At 37.7% G+C, this 23314-nt stretch overlaps 1 protein-coding gene and 1 long non-coding RNA gene across 2 annotated transcripts in view; one reads left to right on the top strand and one right to left on the bottom strand.

Moving 5' to 3' along the window:
• The window catches only part of slc30a6 (solute carrier family 30 member 6), a 36244-nt gene extending 24840 nt beyond the window's left edge, over window positions 1-11404 (top strand). The window contains exons 10-15 of the mRNA XM_022682092.2: window positions 1600-1648; window positions 5195-5314; window positions 6107-6209; window positions 7049-7096; window positions 7192-7260; window positions 8524-11404. Of these exons, the coding sequence (XP_022537813.2) occupies window positions 1600-1648; window positions 5195-5314; window positions 6107-6209; window positions 7049-7096; window positions 7192-7260; window positions 8524-9195 (1061 nt within the window). The 3' untranslated portion in view covers window positions 9196-11404. The remainder of the gene's footprint in view (window positions 1-1599; window positions 1649-5194; window positions 5315-6106; window positions 6210-7048; window positions 7097-7191; window positions 7261-8523) is intronic.
• Window positions 1201-22776, bottom strand: LOC111195253 (uncharacterized). Its single transcript, XR_007429453.1, has 3 exons — window positions 22633-22776; window positions 19124-19271; window positions 1201-1751 (listed from the first exon to the last, which is right to left on the bottom strand). It is a non-coding gene; the product is annotated as an uncharacterized LOC111195253 (long non-coding RNA).
• Window positions 22777-23314: the final 538 nt, after the last annotated feature.

Below are 23314 nucleotides of genomic sequence, written 5' to 3'. Positions count from 1 at the left end.
AACTGAACTTCTTGAATTTTTGCACCAGGAGTAAAGCAGCATAAAGTTATCCAAAAGCAGTGTGTAAGACTGGTGGAGGAGAACATGATGCCAAGATCCATGAAAAAAAAACATCAGGACGGAATGGAATAGAACAACAATGTTCATTTTACTCAAATATAAACCTATAAATAGCAAAATCACAAGAATATTCATATCACAAAAATTTCTCCCACTTTCTCTCAAATCTCTTTATATTGTTGAGTAGCATCGCAGCGCTAACGCTCGGAGGAAAGCGCAGCGACTCCGTTCTGATACACCAGCTCACAGATGCAGCCTTGTGCTGATCCACATCACCCTAGGAGTGATAAGGGGAAAGAAAGAGCGGCATCTACTGTACCCACCCAGAGAGAACAAGGCCAGTTGTGCTCTCTCAGGGCTCCGGCAGCTGATGGCAAGCTGCATGACTGGCATTCGATCCAGCATCCTTCTCTTGTTTTGTCCATTGGAGCACCCAGACCTCATATCAAAATTTTAACATGCATACTTTAATTATTAATGCAGGGCCAAAGGTTGTCAAAAATTGTCCACAGTTCAATTACCAAATACGCCCCCCCCCCACACACATTTATTTAAATAAATTCAATACAAACGGATATTCTCAGAAGAGGTGAAATAGAGTTGCCAACACAACACAAAAAACACTAACTCTATATTAGCCTACCTAAATCCTCCACCTTCCACAGAAGAGGAGCTGCGTCTTAAAAAGCATTTCAAACCCATTTCTAACCCAGAAAAACGCCCCTGTTCTAAAAGCTCCGGCAAAGCGTATTGGTTGGGGTTGGATCTGGCAACCCTGGCTTCAGCTTGTGGTACTTCAACTCGCTCTCTGCTTTTTTTCTATCACTCTAGAACCAGTAGAAGCCATTAAATGTGTGATTTAAACTGTGTTTAAATGTGTTTAAATGTATAATGAGTTGATGTACAGTGAGGATGGGTGTTGTCTTGTCCCTTATCTGGTGTGGTTACAGATTCACCCCTCTCATGGGGCGCAGTCACTCCGTTGTTGATTATGTTGACCAACAAAATAAAAATGTAATGTTATTATTGCTTACGATATGATATGAAATGGCACACCCCCTAACTGAGATATTAAAAAAATATATAAGCATTTTATCAGATTTGTAACAGAATGGTCCAGAATGATACTACTACTACTAATAATAATAATAATAATAATGCACTCCAAATATCTTAAATATCTCCATATATCCAAGATTAAAGTAAAATAAATGATACTGGGCAGATATAATCTCTAGTCTCTAGTAAATAGATAATGGAAAATGAGAACAGTGTGAATTTTTCTTTTGATAAAAAAACAGTAAAAAGTACATGTGGTAAATATGGTGATTATTATATTTTTTTCAACACCTATGCTGGTCAGTTGGCCTGTCTGGCTACACTAATCTCAGTCAGTCGCTGTAACAGACCTGCAGGTGGCGCTATATGTTAGGTTGAATAGATGGGGCTGTGAATGAAGGTTTATCTGACTGTGTTTTCCCTACCTCCTTCTCTCTCTCTCTCTCTCTCTCTCTCTCTCTCTCTCTCTCTCTTTAACAGCTGCCAGCACCAGTTGGCTCCAGGAGCATGTAGCAGACCTGAGTCGAAGGTAAGATCTCCTTTCACTGACTCATCTTCCCCATTGATCTGTATCTGTCAGGTCTGAGAGGATCCTGCAGATCTTCCACGTGTCCGTTACAGCAGAGGAACATCTGCCAGCAGTGAAAATACATAAAACATATAAATTAATAAAAATGCAAGAGGCAGTCTCATGATATCTTCTGTTTGACTGATATCAATAAATCCACAATAATACTGTATATCAGTGCTATCAATCAAAAAAATTAAGAAAAATATTTTAATATAAGAATACAAGATATATAAAATTACATAAAATTAAAAAGTCACAAGGTGAGAATATAAAAAAAATCAAGAATCAAAAATTTAACTTAAAGAATTGTTTACATTTTAAAACAACCTGCAAACTGATAATGAAAATAAGAATACAATTTTAAAAACTTTCTAAAAAGTTATTTTTCGAATAATAGGAAGGCAAGTTTATTTCTATAGCACATTTCATACACAGTTGCAATTCAATTTGCTTTACATGAAGAAAAATAAAAGCAGAAACCTTAGAAATGCTTTTTGCAAGTTACAATTCAAAGAAAAAGAAGGTAAAACAAATAAAGAGCGAGAGCGAGACACTGAGAGAATGAGAACGAGAGTGAGAGAAAGAATGAGAGAGCGCAAGTGAGAAAGCAAGTCAGTGGTACAGAGAATAAGTGAGAGAGAGACAGAGCGACAGAATGAGAAAGCAAGAAACAAGGGGCCATAGAATCAGAGAGAGCGAGAGACAGAGTGACAGAATGAGACAGAGTGAGACAGAAAGAGCGAATGAGAGAGAACGAGAGCGTCAGAATGAGACAGGGAGAGGTAGAGAGGTCAAGGTAAGGATATAGAGGTAGAGAGAGAAAGCGAGAATGAGAGAGAGCGAGGTGGAGAAAGAACAAGAGAATGAGACATAGAGAGTGAAAGAGAGAGAGAGCGAGAGACAGAAAGAGAGCTAAAGAGAGACAGAGTGAGAGAATGAGACTGAGAACGAGACCAAGAAATAGAGAGCTAAAGAGAGCTAGAGACGGAGAGTGACAGAATGAGAAAGAGGGAGCAAAAATGATAGAGCAAAAGCAAAACCAAGAGACTGAGAATGATGGGACGTGGCTGGGTCTTCCAGCATGACAATGACCTGAAACAGAAAGCCTCTGTAAGAAGCATTTCATTTCCAGACCTGAACCTCGTACAGCATCTTTGGATGGAGCTGAAACTCAGTGTTTCTGCTGCAAGGTTTGCGAACTTGGTCAAGAACTACAGGAAATTTCATGACCAAATATTAAGCTCTTATTATTAATATTTTAAAAATCATACAATGTGATTTTATGGCTTCTTACAGTTTAAACGTACCTACGATAAAAATCACAGACCTCTCTGTCTTTTGTAGGCGGCAAAATTTGCTAAATCATCAGCAAATCAAATTCTTATTTTATTTCATCTTTGTGTCATATAAGGTCTTCCCCTGTTCACCCACTCTCACAGTTAGCTGAGGAAAGCTGGGATTGAGCTCTGATGATGATGATGATGATGATGATCTGATTGTTTGATCTTCATCATCATGCACAGGATGTTCTCTCATCTCTACCTCATCTCTCCACGTTTAAAACAGATAAAATAATGATGTCATGCATGTGTTCTCCGCTCGCCCTCTTCTTTTATGGGTGAAGACGTTATATAAAGGCGGCGCTCGGCGCTGCCTGTGCTCACTGGAGTGGATTGGGGGTTTAGCGCTGGGAGAATAATATCCAGTATTTGTTTATCTCGCCGTAATCCCGCGTTTTCCATTCTGAACGCGCCGGGATTAAAACGCGGTGGGCGGGTCACTGAAAACAAGAGGAAGCCTCCCACCTGTCTGTGTTGACAAGCTGCATAGGAATCACACTGCTCTGTTCATACTCAAATTATATCAGTGTACCGAGGAGATTATCAGATATTCGGGATTAGAGAATCTGCCCACATCACAGCCCACAGTCCGCCCAAAATGTCTGTTCATAAATTAGAACGGTGGAGTGAAATGAGGCATTTTAGGGAGGTATTTGGGATTATGAAAGTTTGTGGTGCATGTGCTCCTTGCAGGTCAGAGTGGGGTCTTTCGATTGATTACGTTATGAATTCGTGTTTAATCCCTAATCTCGTTTCACAAAGCTTTTAAAGGCATTGCTTGTTGAGGTAATTCTGCGTTTGGTCATGTTTGGTTGTGCTTTACATGAAAGAGTTTAAACAAAACCAACATATTGTTATTGAGATATGAGTTTTCACACTGCAAACTGGCTGTAGAGTGAGGCAGAGCAATGAAGAGCTGTTGGCATCACAGGTGAAGGGCTGCAACTAATGATTATTTTGATAGTCGACTAATCTGCCGATTATTTTTTCGATTTGTCGATTAGTCAGAGATTTTTTTGTAGAATAGAATGAGAGAACGAGACTGAGCAAGAGACAGAGAGCGACAGAATAAGAGAGAGCAAAACCAAGAGACTGCAGCCCTACCGATTATATCGACTAATCTTGCTGCTAAACCGCACTAATGTTGGCAAGCTCAGCTTCTATTGAATATGCTACGCTAATCATGTCATCATGAATTAATGGATAATGAATTAATAATTAATGAATTAATAAATAATGTTACACTTATATATATATATATATCACCTTTCTAAGCACTCAGCACTCATCCACACATCAATGAGAGGTGCCAGCCAATCACACACAGCATACTCTCAACCGGAAACCACCATCCAATCCAGTTTAAAAACAGGATTTATTAGCTTTTAAGCAGCAAATAAATTATTTTGAGGGGCTGTGAAAAGTTTTGCAGTGTGTTAAATGGACCGTGTGTTGCAAAATGTTAAAAAAATCACTGTACTACAACACTGGTATCAGAATCCCCCTCTAGTTGCTGTAAGTATCCAACCAGCCAGGTTAGTCATTCCTGCAGTCGGCAAAATATGAGTAGCAAATCTGTCTATTTTGCTTGGGGTCCCCAAATGCCTTAAAAGAGAGAATCACAGTATCATGATATACAGCTCTGGAAAAAATGAAGAGAGCACTTCAGTTTCTGAATCCGTTTCTCTGATTTTGCCAGTCTTACACACTGCTTTTGGATAACTTTATGCTTTGCACACCTGGTGCAAAAATTCAAGGCTTGTGATCATCCAGCTTCCTCTTGATTATATTCCAGAGGTTTTCAATTTGGTAAAATCAAAGAAACTCATCATTTTTGAAGTGCCCTCTAAATTTTATTATTTTTTGTTCAGAGCTGTGTATATAAAGCTTGTGTTGGGTGACACACGGTGACCTGGGTTGACCTGTAGTGATTACTGAGTGAGTAATAGAGGAGTAAATGTATTAAATGTATTTGGAGACGTTATTCAGCTGAAAGGAAGGACAGATGTAGGAGCTGTAGCTGATGGTCAGTGGAGATAATCCCCGAAACACAGCAATACAGCTATTGAACCTCTCAGACCGTTTTAGAGATATTAGTGTTCATCAAAGTGGGCAGTTTTGTGTGATCAGTATTTATTGTGTGTGTGTGTGTGTGTGTTTGCAGTCTGTGTGGGATCATCCCGGCGCTGAGCAGCTTCCTGTTGCCTCGGATGAATCCCTTTGTCCTGATCAACCTGGCCGGAGCCTTCGCTCTCGGAATCACTTACATGCTCATCGAGATCAAGTAAGAGCATCAGCTTGTTGTTACACACACACACACACGTCCAACATCAGTACATTCAGTTCCTAATAATATTACTCAACCGCCTCAGTCCACATACTTCTCTCTCTTCTTTTAGTCACGATTTTGTATCTTTCAGCTTGTCCAGAAACGCATGTGTTAAGCGTGCTCTTTAGTGGTGGCTCAAAGCATGGATTACAGTAAAAGCTCAGGTGCTCTATCAAAAAAGTGACTTAAATAGAAGTTCTAAAGTCTAAAAACCATAATGACATACAGCTCTGAGAGAAAAAAAGAGAGACCTCTTAAAAATAATGAGTTTCTTTGATTTTAGCAAATTGAAAACCTCTGGAATATAATCAAGAGGAAGATGGATGATCACAAACCATCAAGCCACCAAACTGAACTGCTTAAATAATTTTTTGCACCAGGAGTAAAGCAGCATAAAGTTATCCAAAAGCAGTGTGTAAGACTAATGATCAGTGATTGTTTGGAGAGCAGATTTCATTTTCCAGCAGGAATTGGCCCACACTGTGTTCAAAAAGTAACAATTGGCCTTTAATATATAATATTCTAATTTTCTGAGACACTGATTTTTGGGTTTTTGTTGGCTGTAAGCTTCATAATCATCAACAATAAAAGAATTTAACCCTTAAAATAGATCACTCTGTGTGTAATACATCTATTGAACTGAATTACTGAATTAAAGTTACTTTTAAATGATATTTTTATTTTTTAAGATGCACCTGTAGATATAATTTTGAGGTATTTAAACTGTTCTTTTGTGTGTTTTTGCAGCAACTACAATGCAGTGGACACGGCCTCTGCGGTGGCGATCGCCCTCATGACCTTCGGTACCATGTACCCCATGAGCGTCTACAGCGGCAAAGTTCTTCTCCAGGTAAATATCTTATGAACTTTAACCTTAAAACCTGAAAAATCGAGGTTCATGAAAATAACGAGCCGTTGTTTAGGGTTTCGCGCCACTCGAACCGGAGAAAAATAAATAAGGCATTTAAAATTTTTTAAATCTGATATTTCGTGAATTGGGATTATGTGATCTGTGTGGTGTTTGCACGATTTGAGAAACTTCAAACATGATAGGCGGAGTGTAAAGTTAAGAGATTCATTGAGTAAATCAGATTAGGAATAGAGCGCAAATTGAGATCAATGATTCTAAACATTATGTAGAAGCCCATGTGTCAGAAACTTCAGTTTCTGAATCAGTTTATCTGATTTTGCTATTTATAGGTTTATGTTTAAGTAAAATGAACATTGTTGTTTTATTCTATAAACTACAGACAACATTTCTCCCAAAAAGATGCACAGCTTTCAGACCCCAAATAATGCAAAGAAAACAATTTTATATAAATGAAGTTTTAAGAGTTCAGAAATAATCAATATTTGGTGGAATAATAAACCTGGTTTTTAATCACAGTTTTTTCATGCATCTTGGCTTCATGTTCTCCTCCAACAGTCTTACACACTGCTTTTGGCTAACTTTATGCCTTTACTCAGCTTGGTTTGATGGTTTGTGATCATCCATCTTCCTCTTGATTATATTCCAGAGGTTTTCAATTTGGTAAAATCAAAGAAACTCATCATTTTTAAGTGGTTGATGTGTTTGATTTATTGCATAAATGGAGTATTGCACCGTTTTTAATGACGATTTTGTATCGTTTTAGCGTGCAACACTGATTCTGACACTAATGACATTCTCCTTTTTTGTGTACCCTATAGACCACACCTTCCCATGTCATTGGTCAGCTGGACAAGCTCCTCCGAGAGGTATGTTTTACAGTTTTTGAGATAAACAGTATAATAATTCGGATCAACGATTGATTAAATATTAAAATCTGGATGATTTCTTCTCTTGTTTTAAGGTCTCTACTCTGGATGGAGTTCTGGAAGTGCGGAATGAACACTTCTGGACTATAGGCTTCGGCTCTTTGGTACGTTATCTTTTATTTTCTTTAATATTGTGCATAAAATCATGGGACAAAAAATAGAAACTAGTATTGTGTCCTAATACTTTTGCTATGTCCAATTAAAGCTAAAAAAGAAGATTTTCTTGTCTGTTGCATGAACAATTCCAACCAGATACCACTGGTCACCATACTAACCCCTCACCTAGGACCCCGAGCTGGCCTGAGGCCGCTAGAAAACCAATAAATATAAAAAAAAATGCAACGGCAAACTCTGAGCGCTAGGGGTGGCCGATATGGCCCTAAAATAATATCAGAATTATTTCTCGGTATTTTCGTGATAATGATACACTGCAACAAAATGAACATTTGATTTACACACCCCTAACTGAGATATAAAAAAAAACCAAAAACAATTTATCAGATTTGTAACAGAAGTCAATGATCCAGAATGTCATTATACTACTATAAGAAACTGATTTCTGAAGTCACGAACGTTGGCGATGCCATAAAATAGCCAATATGTTGCAAACAAATTGGAAATCTGGCTTGTACACCTAATCTCTGGTCGGGTCCCCAAATGTTCCTGCTTGGTGGGGTTTCACCACATCGCCCTAAGCTTTGGTTTTTACTGGGTTAATCAAAATGAAGCTATTCAGTGGTGGCTGAGCTTGCCCCAGTTATTTATTTATTTTTATACCCGAGGCGTGTGCTGTGTCCTGGAATGCTCTGGATGGAGGCCATTGTTTGCTGGTCTCAGGCTTCTCGAGGTGTGGGATTAAGCTGCTCTAGGTTCTAAAAATCCAATAAATTAATGAGTTAGAATTAGAATTAGAACCGCCGAATTAGAAAATGTTTGGTCAAATTGGAAGCAAAGAACGCACAGGCACAAGCCTGCTAATTCGGCTAATTCGCTGGCATAGTTGGCATACTTGGCACAGCACTATGTCCTGGAATGCTCTGGATGGAGGCCATTGTTTGCTGGTCTCAGGCTTCTGGAGGTGTGGGATTAAAGCTGCTCTACATTCTAAAAATCAAACCAATAAATGAGTTAGGGGGAAAACACTAGAGCACTCTGGCAATCTGAATTAGAACTGCCGAATTAGAAAATTTGATCAAATTGGAAGCAACGAAGGCGCAGGCACAAGCCCGATAATTCGGCTAATACGTTGGCATACTTGGCACAGCACTGCTGATGTTGTTTTGACATGCGGGGGAAACAGAGGGAGGCAGACGCTTTACCAACTGAACTCATTAACCCCCCGTCTCGTAAACCGTTTTTCTGCGCAGGCTGGCTCCGTCCACGTCCGCATTCGCCGAGACGCCAACGAGCAGATGGTCCTGGCCCACGTGACCAACCGTCTCCACACGCTGGTCTCCACGCTGACCGTCCAGATCTTCAAAGACGACTGGACCCGGCCGTCGCTGGCGACTGGCGCTCTGCCAGCCGGCACTGTCGGCTTGTCGGATTACGGGGTCTCGTCTGGCTTCCTCCCCCCGTCTTTGGCCAAACAAGCCGAAGAGCTGGACCCTCTTACGTCTACGCCGACCAAGCCGAGCAGCCCACCGCCGGAGTTCTCCTTCAACACCCCTGGTAGAAACATCCAGCCTGTGGTGTTGCCAAGCGCCCATCAGCACCATCATCAACATCAGCACCACCATCACCACCAGCATCACTTGGGCGTTGGACCCTACGGTGCTTCGCCTTACGCCAGCATGCTCAACCAGGGTGGCTTTGCTCAACCCGGCATTGGTGGCGTAGTTGGTGGCATTGGCAACATTGGAAACATCGGCAACATTGCCGGTGGGGTTGGGGTTGGTATGGGCATGGGTATGGGCATGGGCTTAGGCATGGGAGCAAGACTGCCCTCAGTTCAGGGCTACAGGACTTCGTTCAGTGCCGCTCCACACAGATACGCAAGCAATCTGATGCCTTCACAGATGAACCAGTACAGACCTTGATACACGACCTTTGAGACCTTTCTGACCTATAGGATTGCTAGGCGTTGAATGAATGCTAGACTAGCATTAAACTAGCAAAGTTGACCTACAAGAAGAAGACACAAGAAGATGAGGACTATAACTGTATGACTGTAATGGACATATATATATATATATATATGAATATATTTATTAAATAGGAGGACCAAGGCTTTAAGGCTTCAAGATTCAAGGTTTTCTAATTGTATTCTCTCTCTTTTTTTTGTACTGTTATAACAGATCAGTTGCAGCCAGTTGCAAAGAAATGTGGGATTGTAATGCTATTCTGAAAGAAGAATAAATATACAGGGGTTGGACAATGAAACTGAAACAGCTGGTTTTGAGCACAATTAATATAATTGTGGTGACGGACATCTGATACATAGACACCGCATAGCCTGCCTTCTTGTGTGTCAGCATGGCGGCCATATTGGTGGAGGCAACCCTGCGCCCCCAGTGCATGAATTTACACTGAGAAAGGTGTTTAATACACCTATAATAATCACAACTCTACCAATTTATACCCAAATTTTTACACAGCTTGGTTTGTTACAAACAGCAGAGATGTAGTAATGATTCAGGATGCTGTCACACATTACAAATACGTGCTTTCATGCTGAAATACTTTGTTTTTTGCTCTTTAACAAAGACAAACATATGGAATGTCATATTATTAAGTTATAAATTAATTAATTTTATATTTATATGTACAGACGTACACATGTATACATAAATACACAAATTAAAATATAAAAATATTCTCATTTAGTGCATTTATTTGCAGAAAATTAGAAATGGCTGAAATAACAAAAAATATGCAGAGCTTTCAGACCTCAAATAATGCAAAGAATTATAGACTATATTCCAGAGGTTTTAATTTGTTCAAAATCAAAGAAACTCCTAATTTTTGCGTATAGTATGTGTATTTACAGTACGTACATATAAATATAAAATTAATTAATTTATACACCTATTAAAATGCCATACCATATGTTTGCCTTTTTAAAGAGCATAATATAAAGTATTTCAGCATAAAAGCAGTTTGTAACAAACCAAACCGTGTGAACATTGAGTAAAAACTGGTAGAGTTGTGATTATTATAGGTGTATTAAACACCTTCCTCAGTGTAAATTAATGCACTGGGGGCACGTGGGAGACCCATCCAATATGGCCGCCACACTGACACGCCAGCTCCAATAGACGATGCATTGCGATCCAACATTTCCTTCTGGTTGCATCTATTTTTTGATGATGTGTGTATATTAGGACACTACCCGAGAGGAAATGATGTTTTCTGCTGTTTTTATGAGATATGAGATGGTTGTAAACAGGCCTGTGATCTTTTGTATTGTAACTTCGAAACTCTTTCCGAAAGTTCTGAATCAACTTTGCGCCAGAATAACTTGGATTTAGTATAATCTACCGTATTTTTCGCACTATAAATTGCACCGGATTTTGAGGAAGGCGGATTTTGACACTATAAGGAACTAATTCTAATTCAGCTGGTCTCGTCACTGCGAGGTTGGGTGGGGGTGGGGGTTTGGCTAGCTAAGTTAAGTAAAGCTAAGCTAAGTAAACAAAACTGTAATAAAAAAAGAAAGACAAACGAGTGCTGGATGTTAATCTACCCAGATTTCTCTCCTAAAAACTTTATTTGGGTTTATTTAGGTGAGTAAAACACTTCCGTTTATTTACAGTAAGCTTAGATTTCCAAATTTCTCCAGCACTAAGGCTGGAGCATAAGCATTAGTGGCTAACCTGAGTGCTCCAGTAAACATGCAGACTACAGTCCAATATACTCACCTCTGAACGGCTAAAGAGCTAGTGCTTAGCACGGTTAGTGGCTAATGCTAATGCTACTCAAGTCTCAGTGCTAGTGGCTTTACTGCTCCTTAATACCTGACTGGTATAATTCATACATATGGAGCACCGGATTATAAGGAACTCTGATGATTTTTGGGAAAATTAAAGGATTTTTAGTTCAACTTATAGTGCGAAAAATACAGTAGTTGAATAGGGGTAAGTTGTTTAAATCTCACTGTACCAGATTCCACGTGACAAGATATTTTATTTGGACATATTCTTTGGTAACAATTCCATCGTTAAGTAATTGGTACGCTAAGTTGTGAACTGAAAGCATTGAATACTGTCAATAATTCTCCTGCATTAAAATAATGATGGGTATTTGAAATATGGCCTGGTCAACTGTAGATCGATTCACGATTTACATTTTTTATTTGTCATTTTTTTGCATGTAAGATTGGTAAAGCTTCTTTTGTTTGCTGCTTTTTATTATTTTTATTGGATATAATCACACAAACGGTGATAAACTGAGCTTTTTAGAAGGTTGGAAGTTCATCGTGTGAGAGTTTCTCCAAATCAGCAGATGTTCTGGTATGAGAAGATGTTTTTCCATGCAGTCCAGCATTTATCACCATGCCCCACAAAGTTACTTCTCTATTTTACTATTATATACTGTTGGAAAGGGAAGAATATGCTAACATAATTGGAAGCGTCACGCTACAAAATGAACCAACCATGTGACCCCAGGCATGGCACAGGGAGCAGATAGCTTCCATGCATGCAGCAAAACTATAGATTGCACTAGATTTCACCAGAGATCGGTAGTCTGTAAATTGTACAGATCCCGTGGAGCAATAAAAAAAATTATGGTGTGAAAATGCATATTGGGTGCATAGGTTGCATTTACACTATCCTCCACCAATGAAAATATATACAGCTCTGGAAAAAATTAAGAGAGCACTTCAGGTTCTAAATCAGCTTCTCTGATTTTGCTATTTATAGGTTTATATTTGAGTAAAATGAACATTGTTGTTTTATTCTATAAACTACAGACAACATTTCTCCCAAATTCCAAATAAAAATATTCTCATTTAGAGCATTTATTTACAGAAAATGAGAAATGTCTGAAATAACAAAAAAAGATGCAGAGCTTTCAGACCTCAAATAATGCAAAGAAAACAAGTTCATATTCATAAAGTTTTAAGAGTTCAGAATTAATCAATATTTGGTGGAATAACCCTGTTTTTTAATCACAGTTTTTTTCATGCGTCTTGGCATCATGTTCTCCTCCACCAGTCTTACACACTGCTTTTGGATAACTTTATGCCTTTATTCCTGGAAACTCATAATTTAAGTGCTCTCTTATTTTTTTCCAGAGCTGTGTTAATAAAGAAAGTCTGTGTGAAAATTAGGTGATGCTCTAAATTGGAGATGTTTAAGGGAAGTGTGTTGGCTGGCTGTACCCCTGCACTCCAGGCGAGGGTCTGGATGTTCTTTGCTGTGTTGTTCTCAGCTCATGCGATGTGACAGGCCGGCTGGTTGTGGGTTACTGGTGTGGCTGGAGCTGGCGTTCACACCAGCTGTGCCCCTTTTAACACCCCACGACGAGCTGCCTTCATTCACACTTAGTGTAAAACCAGTAAACAGACTCCGGGCGCTGTATAAATTACTGCAGAAAGAAATGGAGGGAAAACAGGTCTGGCTGGAAGAGCCTTGGGCGGGGCCAAGTAATCAAATTAGGACTAATATCACACAAATCTTGGTCAGAACCAGCACTGTAGACCAATAAACTCATAGGATGCTGTTGGTTAGGTTTTATATAGGGCATCATTACACTTGAATTAACCGTTACCCAGATATTGAAGTGTTAACTGTGGTCATGAATGGATGCACAGGGTCAGCAACTATAACTAAACAGACTGCAGCATTCAAGCATCGGCTAATTCATATCAATTTCCCCAGAGCATGCCCAGAAAAGTGTGTTCTCCAGTCTAAGACTAACTGTGTAGCTAGCTGTGTGCTGTGCATCACTGCAGCCTCAGCTTTCTGTTCTTAACTAAAAGCAGGAATGTATACTTTGTCGTTATTTATGTTTTTATACGGACATAAGACATGTAGGCTACATTCAAACAGCCATTTAAACCACTTTTACCAAATTGAAAACTTCTGGAATATAATCAAGTGGAAGATGGATGATCACAAGCCATCAAACCAAACTGAACTGCTTGAATTTTTGCACCAGGAGTAAAGCAGCCTAAAGTTATTCAAAAGCAGTGTGAGAACCTCAGACAGTACACAGCGGGATTAGCCAGAAGACTTTGTTTGAGGGAGGGATCTGTACCTACTGTCCATCATAAGTACTTTTAAACAAGTTTTGTGCTTTTTTTTGTGGTCTACAGCAGCTTATTTGCGTGGACTGAAAGGGACTGAAACTGGTAAGAAGAGCTGGTGAGATCTTTATCTATATGTGAGAGAGATTTTGCGCAAATAACTTGAACTTGTTTTTGTATAATTGATGTTAAAATGCAATTTACCATCCTGTGCAGTTCCACACAGCTTGCCAAAACTAGACTTGCCTGGATTTTCTTGTTATTTTCACACTTGATATTGCAAAATCTTGCACTAAAATACACTTTTTAGACCTCTAAATAGAACTATGTGGGCGTGGTCTTAATATTCTAATGAATTATCACTGCGGCAATAAGCCTTGAGATGAACGGAAAGGCATAAATTGGTGAGGAATATTTGTATAATAGCTTGTTGGTTATCTTTAGCGCACTAAAAACATAGATAAGTAACAGCTCACCATTTTTACTGATTGTTCCAGTTGCTCAGACTCAAAGACAGGGGGCGGAGCTTAGCGATTTTAGCGATCTTGAGATTGGTCTAGGTTCTGCTTTTTCATGTTTTAAGAAACGCCATTTCTATCTGCTGGTTGAGAACCTTAGAGAGTACACAGCAGGATTAGCCAGCAGACTTTGTTTGAGGGAGGGATCTGTACCTACTGTCTGTGGTAAGTACTTTCAAAGAAGTTTTGTGCTTTTTTTTTGTGGCCTGCAACAGCTTATTTGCTTAAAATTGAGTGAAAGGGAATGAAATTGGTAAGAATAAAGCTGGTGAGATCTCTTTGTCTTTATGCGAGAGAGATTTTGCGCAAATAAATTTATGTTGAAATGCAATTTACTACCGTCCTGTGCAGCTCAAGGACGGTTTGTCAAAACTTGACTTGCCTGGATTTTCTCGTTTTTTAACACTTGATATAGCAAAATCTTGTGATATGCAAATGAGCCCTCTAGCCAGTCACTGTGTTGAAGGCATCACAGTTCCAGGTAAGTGTTTTTGTGTGTGTTTAATACGTGATAATATTCATTTGGTGGCGTTTTTTAAAAATGTCATATCATTTATCAGCGCCCTGTCTAGCCTGTGACGCCCCAGTGCTATCAGCTCTACTGTAACACCATCGTCACGGATGAGTACGAGTCAAAAGGACGGATGACGTGTTTTCTCTTTCTCTGTTCTGAAGAAAGGGTTGGCATATGGGCAGAAGGTTTTCACAGAAGCTGGAGGAGCGTTTCGTGAGACGTATCCATGTGAAGGGGTTCAATCCCTCAACCTGAACAGGTACAGGGCACTAAAAGCCCTCAGCACACCTGAACAATGTGCCTCTATTGATGTTTCCTTCATAGGCCTCATAGAAGCCTATCTGTTTCCTGCTGACGCTAAAAATCCGTCAGTTTAAGCTCAGCCGAGCAGAAGGATTGAGTCGAGGGTCGAGTTTTCATGGATTTTATGTATTTTAATATGTATAAATAAGTATTTGAACACCCTGCGCCTTGAGAGACATTTTTTAAAATTATTTATTTGTGTGTTACTGCTGCAAATACGTATTTAAACACCTGTGAGAATCAGTGTTAATATATGGTACAGTAGCCTTTGTTTGCAATTACAGAGGTACAATTACAGAGACCACTCCTTGGTTATCCTGGCTTTGTGTTTGGGTCATTGTCTTGTTGGAAGACCCAGCACGACCCATCTTCAATGCTCTAACTGAGGGAAGGTGGTTGTTCCCCAAAATCTTGCAATACATATAGTTCTAAAATAGTGAATTATTAAAAAATTATACATTGTGATTTCCAGATTTTTTTTTTTTAGATTATGTCTCTCACAGTTGTGTTATTGTTTCTACTAAGGTTCTAAGAGAGAACGTTTGGAGAACCTGTGTGAGGTTCTGTAGTAAAGCCTCGACTCGGCACTGACTCAGAACTGCTGCCTCCTGCTCCTGCTTCCACTCCACTGCCTCTATTAGCCTGATGCTACACGACACAGTGAAGCCTGTAGGCCATCAGGTCATTCAGTGGGAAAAGCTCTCTCTCTTTCTCTCTCTCTCTACCCCTCTCCCCCTCTCCCTCTCTCTACCCCTCTCTCTCTCTCTCTCTCTCTCTCACACCCTCTGTCTCTCACCCTCAGTTCTTTCTCGCCCTGTTTGCTCTCTCTCTCTCTCTCTCTCTCTCTCTTTCTCTCACACACATTGTCCCTCGCCCTCAGTTCTCTCTCTTGCTTTCTTTCTCTCACACACACACACTCTCTCTCTCTACCTCTCTCACACACACACACACTCTCTCTCTCTACCTCACACACACACACACACTCTCTCTCTCTCTCTACCTCTCTCACACACACACACACTCTCTCTCTCTACCTCTCTCACACACACACACACACACACACACTCTCTCTCTCTCTACCTCTCTCACACACACACACTCTCTCTCTCTCTCCCCTCACCTCTCTCACCCTCATCTCTCTTTCACACACACACACACACTGTCTCCCGCCCTCATCTCTCTCTCTCTCACACTGTCTCTCGTTCTCAGTTCTCTCTCTCTCTCTCTTTCTCTCTCTCACACACTCACATTCTCTCTCTCTTTCACACACACAAATTCTCTCTATTTCACATACATTTACTTTCGCACACACATTCACTCACTCATACACACACACACACACACACACTCTTTCTCACGTGCGCACACACACATTCACTCTCTCACTCACACACACTCTCTTTCTCTTTTACACACATACAAATTATCTTTTTCACACACATTCTCTCTCACTCTCGCACACACATTCTCTCACACACATTCACTCTCTCTTACACACACACTCTCTCTCTCTCTCTCACCCTCAGTTCTCTCTCTTATGCTCCCCTCACACACTCTCCGTTATCTCTCTCTTTTACACACACACTCTCTCTCACCCTCCCTTCTCTCTCTCTCTCTCTCTCTCTTACTGTACATTTCTACCCAGAATGCTTTGCTGCCTGAATGAGCAGAGCAGAGAGCGAGCCAATCAGGCGAGGTGGTAGTGAGCTGTGATAGGCTGTGGAGTGACGGGAGGGCGGGGCTGTCTGTAGGAGGGATTATCTCTTACAGTAGCAGATTCACACTCAGCTTTAAACCATCTGAGTCTTTAAAAATGATTCACTGACTCGTTAGAAGATGATTCACTGTAATAAATGAACTGTAAAATGATTCACAGTTCAGTATGATTTGAATCTTTAGGAAATGATTCACTTCATATTCAGGAAGACAGCACCAGTCAAAAGTTTGGACACACCTTCTCATTTACATAGTAAATAAATAGTGAAGGAACACATAAGGAATCATGTAGTAACTTAAAAGTGTTAAACAAAACAAAACACTTAGGTATTTAGGTGTTCTTGTTCTTCCTTTTACTGGGGTGATCCTGATGAGTGCCAGTTCCATCATTATAGCCTTTTTCATGGTCTTGGCAGTGACTGCCCTTGTGGATACTTTTAAAGTTCTTGAACTTTTTATTAAAAAAAAAAATCTTAACTTAGTTGAGTAGTTATGTGATTTGAATCTTTAAAAAAATGATTCATTATATAGATAAATAATAAATTCCACCTCATGTAAGGTGTTTAGTAAATATTTACAATGTACTAAAATCATCACGCTACACTTTAAACCCACAGTTTGTTTGAACGCAAAAAAAATAAGTCTGTTTTATGTAAAACATAATGCACAGAAAAGAAGACTCTACTAATAATATGCTACTATAAAATATTTTCATTGCATTGGAAACCAGTGTGTAATATTTTATATTTCATATTGACCTTTTTTATTTCATAAACCATCCCTAAACAGTTAAAAAGGATTAAAAAGTGTTCTAAATCATATTAAATAGGTAAATTAAGTTTATTTTTTCAGTGTTTTTTCAGTGGGCAGGGCCAAGCTACTGTTTCAGTGGTTTATAAACTTGTTCATTGGTTGATTTATGGTCTATTCTAATGAAGAACAGCTCTCAGATAGTGTTATATCCAACAAAACCTTTAAAAATAGAAGAAAAGTGAACAATTGTCCATTGTAATGGATGCAGGGTCTGAAAGGGTTAAGTAAAATGGAATTTAAAAGAAAAGTAAGAAATGTCTCAGAAGAAATGAACTTATTTATTTATTTGAAACACAAGATGCTAACTATAATTTTTGGGCAAATTAATTGGATTAACAAAAATAAAAATCTGGGTTTACAGTGCAGGAAAAGATTCACCTTCATTATGATTTGAATCTTTGTGAAATGATTCACTTCATCATAACATCTATTAACTAAATCACACTAGAAATTGATTCTCTGAAACATAATAATATAAAATAATAATTTGCTCTCTATTTGATTTGATTCTCTGGAAAAATAATTCAAGGCCACATTAAATGATTCTTTGATTCTTTAGGAAATTATTCTTCGTTCAGATTAATTAATTCATATTTCTATAAGAGATGTTTCTGTGTGTTTGTAGGAGTTACTGTAATTTAATGTATATTGAAGTCAGATGTAAATAATCTGATTGGCTCTGAGGCTCTGCAGGATTGGCCCTCAGTCAGAGTTAGAGAATCAGTGAGTCATTTCTGGGTGGATTTGTGTTTGTTTGTTTGTTTGTTTGTTTGTTTGTGTTTTTGCGAGTCACATAGGGACAGAAAGGCTTTTCATTAGCCCGGGGGAAAGGACGCGCTGATCGACCCAGTAAAGCTTCCAGGACCTGGAGGTGTGAGATGATCCGAGCTCCCCTCACTGAGCTCCCCCGGCACGGTCACGGTCACGGCCGTTACCATACTCTCAGATCACTAAATCCTAAAACCTCACGTTTCACTACAATATGACTCTTTAGCACACGATTCACTGTATTATATAATCTCAAATTTTACTGCAGTATGACTCAATTATTAACAATTCATTTTATACAAACACAAACCGACCCACAATTTGATTCTTTAATAGACGATTCACTGTATTATACAGTCTTAAATTTTACTACAATGACTCATTTATTTAATGATTCATTTTATACAAAGCAAACTGCACTACAATTAGATTATTTAATGGATGATTCACTGAATTATACATACCCAAACTGCTTTAAAATTTGATTCTTTAGAAAATTATTAATTGTATTGTCATTTCAAGCTTTACTACAGTGTGAACTTTACTCAAATTTAACTACAGAGTGAATCTTTAGTAAATGATTCACTGTATTATACAATCTCAAATTTCACTACAATATGACTCTTTATTAAATAATTCGCTGTATAATAAAATCAAACTTCACTACAGTGTGAATCTTTTGGAGATGTTTCTTTCTATTTAAGGAAGAAGTTTTTAATATTATAAAAGCCACCTCAAATCATCCCAAGACTTTTTTCCAAAGCTCCTTTTTATTTTTATTTTTTTCAAGTTAAAGTAATTTGTCTTATACAGATTTAACATTTTAAACTGCGAACAAACTAGAACATTTGTTAGATGTTAGATTTGTTAGAATCTTGTGAGTTTTTTAATTTTCCTTTTCACATATTGTATCAGGATGTCATGATTAATAAAATTATAAATGCTTTTAAATACAAAATGAATGTAAAAAATGATATTTTTGAGTTAATTCCCACTGAAAGTTAAAAAATGTGATTTTTTTACTCTCAAAACTCAGATACCAAACCTTTAAACTCTGAAAGCATGCGTGTTAATATTTTATTCTGATATATTTTGAGTTTCTTGAGTTTTATACTGAGATTATGAAAGTGGGCGGAGTTACTCACTGGTCAGGGTGTAGAGGTGGTGCAGTGGAGGGTCTGTCTCCAGCAGATCTGAACTGATGGGGGTCAGCAGGGCTCCAGTATCTGCAGGTCAGTAGGGGGCACCATTCCCATTGGTCAGAGCTGGTCCAGACTCAGCCATGTGGTCCTGCTGGATTTAGGGGAAAATCAGAACAACTGCATTCAGATTTACGCCATATTTAATGTTTACACTCTAAATAATTCAGTTATTGTGTGGTACTTTTAGAATAAACTGATTGTAATTGGACACAAGACTAAAATACAGGTTTTAAATAAATCCTGCAGGTTTGTTTTACTACGGTTTGAGTTGTATGTTAAAAAAAAGTGCATTTTAACATTTAATATTCACTATATTTAACATAGCATCACACTAAGGTCTTAAAGGGTTAAGAGTTCCCCTATTTTTGTTATATTTGATAATCATACAGTTATGAAAACTTGAAAAATTCATTGAAAAACTGTTAAAAAAAAGAAGGTTCTCTATGTGGTGTTATGTAGATGTTAACTATTCTAACTGATGTTAAGTAAATGTCAAACACTTTAGCTGATGTTAGATAGATGTTAACTTTTGTAACTGATGTTAAGTAGATGTTAAACACTTTAGCTGATGTTAGCTAGATGTTAACTTTTGTAACTGATGTTAAGTAAATGTCAAACACTTTAGCTGATGTTAGCTAGATGTTAACTTTTGTAACTGATGTTAAGTAGAGTTAACTCAGTCTAGTTGATGTTTGCTAAATGCTAAACACTTTAGCTGATGTTAGATAGATGTTAACTTTTGTAACTGATGTTAAGTAGATGTTAAACACTTTAGCTGATGTTAGCTAGATGTTAACTTTTGTAACTGATGTTAAGTAGAGTTAACTCAGTCTAGTTGATGTTTGCTAAATGCTAAACACTTTAGCTGATGTTAGGTAGATGTTAACCAAATCTAGCTGGTGTTATGTAGATGTTAACTTTTGTAACTGATGTTAAGTAGATGTTAAACACTTTAGCTGATGTTAGCTAGATGTTAACTTTTGTAACTGATGTTAAGTAGAGTTAACTCAGTCTAGTTGATGTTTGCTAAATGCTAAACACTTTAGCTGATGTTAGGTAGATGTTAACCAAATCTAGCTGGTGTTATGTAGATGTTAATTCACTACTGCAGTGGATGTTAGTTAGATAAGCTAGAACATTTAACATCTAGCAAACATCAGTTAGAGTTAGTTAACATCTACTTAACATCAGCTAGAGTTGGTTAACATCTATCTAACAGCCAGAGGGGATTAACATCTACTTAACATCAGTTACAAATATTAACATCTAGCTAACATCAGCTATAGTAGTTAAGGTCTAACTAACATGGGCTAAAGTAGTTAATGTCTAACATCAGTTAAAGTAGTTAACATCTACATAACATCAGCTAAGGTAGTTAATCTCTAACTAACATTGGTTAAAGTGTTCAACATCTAGCAACCATAATGTAGGGTAGTTAACATCTAGCAAACAACAGTTAAGAGTACTTAAACACTTATACCAGATACCAGATAGCATAGTTAACATCTCTAGTTAAAGTTAGGTAGATGGAATTACACTAGCTGGTACAAGATGTAAATCACTTTAACCGATGTTGGTTAGATGTTGAATACGTTAGCTGATGTTAGTTAGATATTAACTACTCAAGCTTATGATATGTAGATGTTAACTACTCTAGCTGATGTTTAGTAGATGCTTACATCAGATGCTACCTGATGTCAAATAGATGTTAACCCACTCTAGCTGATGTTCTGTAAATGTTGACGTTAACGTGTCTAGCTGATGTTAGGTAAACGTTAGGAACTCTAATTGATGTAAAATAGACTTTAACTACTCTAACTGATCGTAGGTAGATTTTAACCCACTCAAGCTGATGTTCGGTAGATGTTAACAACTCTAACTGATGTAAAATAGATGTTAACTAGCCTGTTTGCTAGATGTTAACTTCTCTAGCCCATTTAAGCCGATGTTAACTATCCTAACTGATGTAAGTTTGACATTAAATTCTCTAGCTGATGTTTGCTAGAGCCAATGTTATATGGTATATGTTAACCAATCTTCAGCTGATGTTAGGTAGATGTTAACTACTTTAACAGATGTTGGTTAGATGTTGAATACTCTGTAATAATCTGTTTTTGCTTAACAGCTCCTGTGTTGATTATAGTAACGTTTATCCCAGTGTATCAGTAAAACTGAGGATTTTTCTCAATATCTGAGGTAACGTTCAGTAAATGTTTAGACGTTGAGTTTGGCGTAGTCGTGTATGATTACGGGCAGGTTGTTTCTGAACGTCAGGCCTGGTGGGAGTCACACAAAGGGCTGCTGGATTCTTGGCAGAGGCTCTGTCGCCGCCGCCGTGCTGCTCATTACTGTACCCTGAGTTTGGGCATGGGGGGCATGCCAGCTCGCCCGGCACAGCTGCACCGTCGCCGCTAATTACATACAATTCTGGCCCAAAAAAGCAGATTTTTTACTGCGCTGGTAGAGAGTTACTGCTTTTACACCTTTTTATTTAATTTATAGAATTTATTTGACCTGGGTTGACCTGTCTGGAGTTCCAGAGAGGAAGAGGAGCGGCTGAAAGTGTGGCAGGTAATACTGAAATATATATATATAATATATATATATACAGCTCTGGAAATGTTTTTTTTACAGTTAATAATAAAATAAATGTGTTCAGAGAAAATGTTTATTATTATTATTTATATTATTATTTATTATTACAAATGTTTAACAAATACATAATAATAATAAATAAATAATAATGAATTGATGCATTAGTTAGTAGTTTTTAGAGCTTTCTGTGTATTTTGTCTCAAACATGTATAATATAAAATAAAATATAAAAATATATTCATTTTATTTATATACAGCTCTGGAAAAATAATGAGTTTCTTTGATTTTAACAAATTGAAAACCTCTGGAATATAATCAAGAGGAAGATGGATGATCACAAACCATCAAACCACCAAACTGAACTGCTTGAATGTTTGCACCAGGAGTAAAGCAGCATAAAGTTATCCAAAAGCAGTGTGTAAGACTGGTGGAGGAGATGCATGAAAACTGAGTTTAAAAACCAGAGTTATTCCACCAAATATTGATTATTTCTGAACTCTTAAAACTTTATGAATATGAACTTGTTTTCTTTGCATTATTTGAGGTCTGAAAGTTCTGCATCTTTTTTGTTATTTCAGCCATTTCTCATTTTCTGTATATAAATGCTCTAAATGAGAATATTTTTATTTGGAATTTGGGAGAAATGTTGTCTGTAGTTTATAGAATAAAACAACAATGTTCATTTTACTCAAACATAAACCTATAAATAGCAAAATTAGAGAAACTGATTCAGAAACTGAAGCGGTATGACAAATATCTGTCTATAATCTTTTAAATATTTTTTTTTCTTATTTTTAAAAGCTATTAACTCGCCTCTGTATTCTCTACAGTAGCCTTTTAAATATCAGTTTAAGTACCTGCAGTGATGCTCAGCATCTCCAAATGCAATCAAATCTGTGGTCACCATCTTCAACATCTGCAAGCCATGACAATCAGTCAGCTACACGACTTCAATCACATCACTGATTACAGAACATCAGCAGGAACGTCCACTTCCTCCCTGCCGCCTGCAACACACACACACACACACACACACACACACACATTCTCTATTAATATTACTTACATAGATAAAAGGAACTTCTGGGCTTGTAAAACAGCAAACCTGAACAGAAAAAAATCAAATAAAAGGTAAAATTCATTTCAATTTAGAGCCTGTTAAAAATTTTAGAATTTTTGATAGCATCTTAAAATATGGAAGCCCATTTCCGCCACCTGAAGAAAAAAAAACGTCCTCAACTAAGTCATAATTATGAGATGACTTTTTATCTCATAAATATGACTTACTATCTCATAATTATGACTTTTTTTATCTCATAATTATGACTTACTATCTCATAATTATGACTTACTATCTCATAATTATGACTTACTATCCCTTAATTATGACTTTTCTATCTCATAATTATGACTTACTATCTCATAATTATGACTTTTCTATCTCATAATTATGACTTAGTTGAGGACGTTTTTTTTTTCTTCAGGTGGCGGAAATGGGCTTCCATATTAAAATAATCACTTAGTACCTTAAAATAATTA

The sequence above is a fragment of the Astyanax mexicanus genome, chromosome 25 (genome assembly GCF_023375975.1).
Source record: "Astyanax mexicanus isolate ESR-SI-001 chromosome 25, AstMex3_surface, whole genome shotgun sequence".
Taxonomy (NCBI): Eukaryota; Metazoa; Chordata; class Actinopteri; order Characiformes; family Acestrorhamphidae; genus Astyanax; species Astyanax mexicanus.
This window is presented reverse-complemented; position numbering and strand designations above follow the sequence as displayed.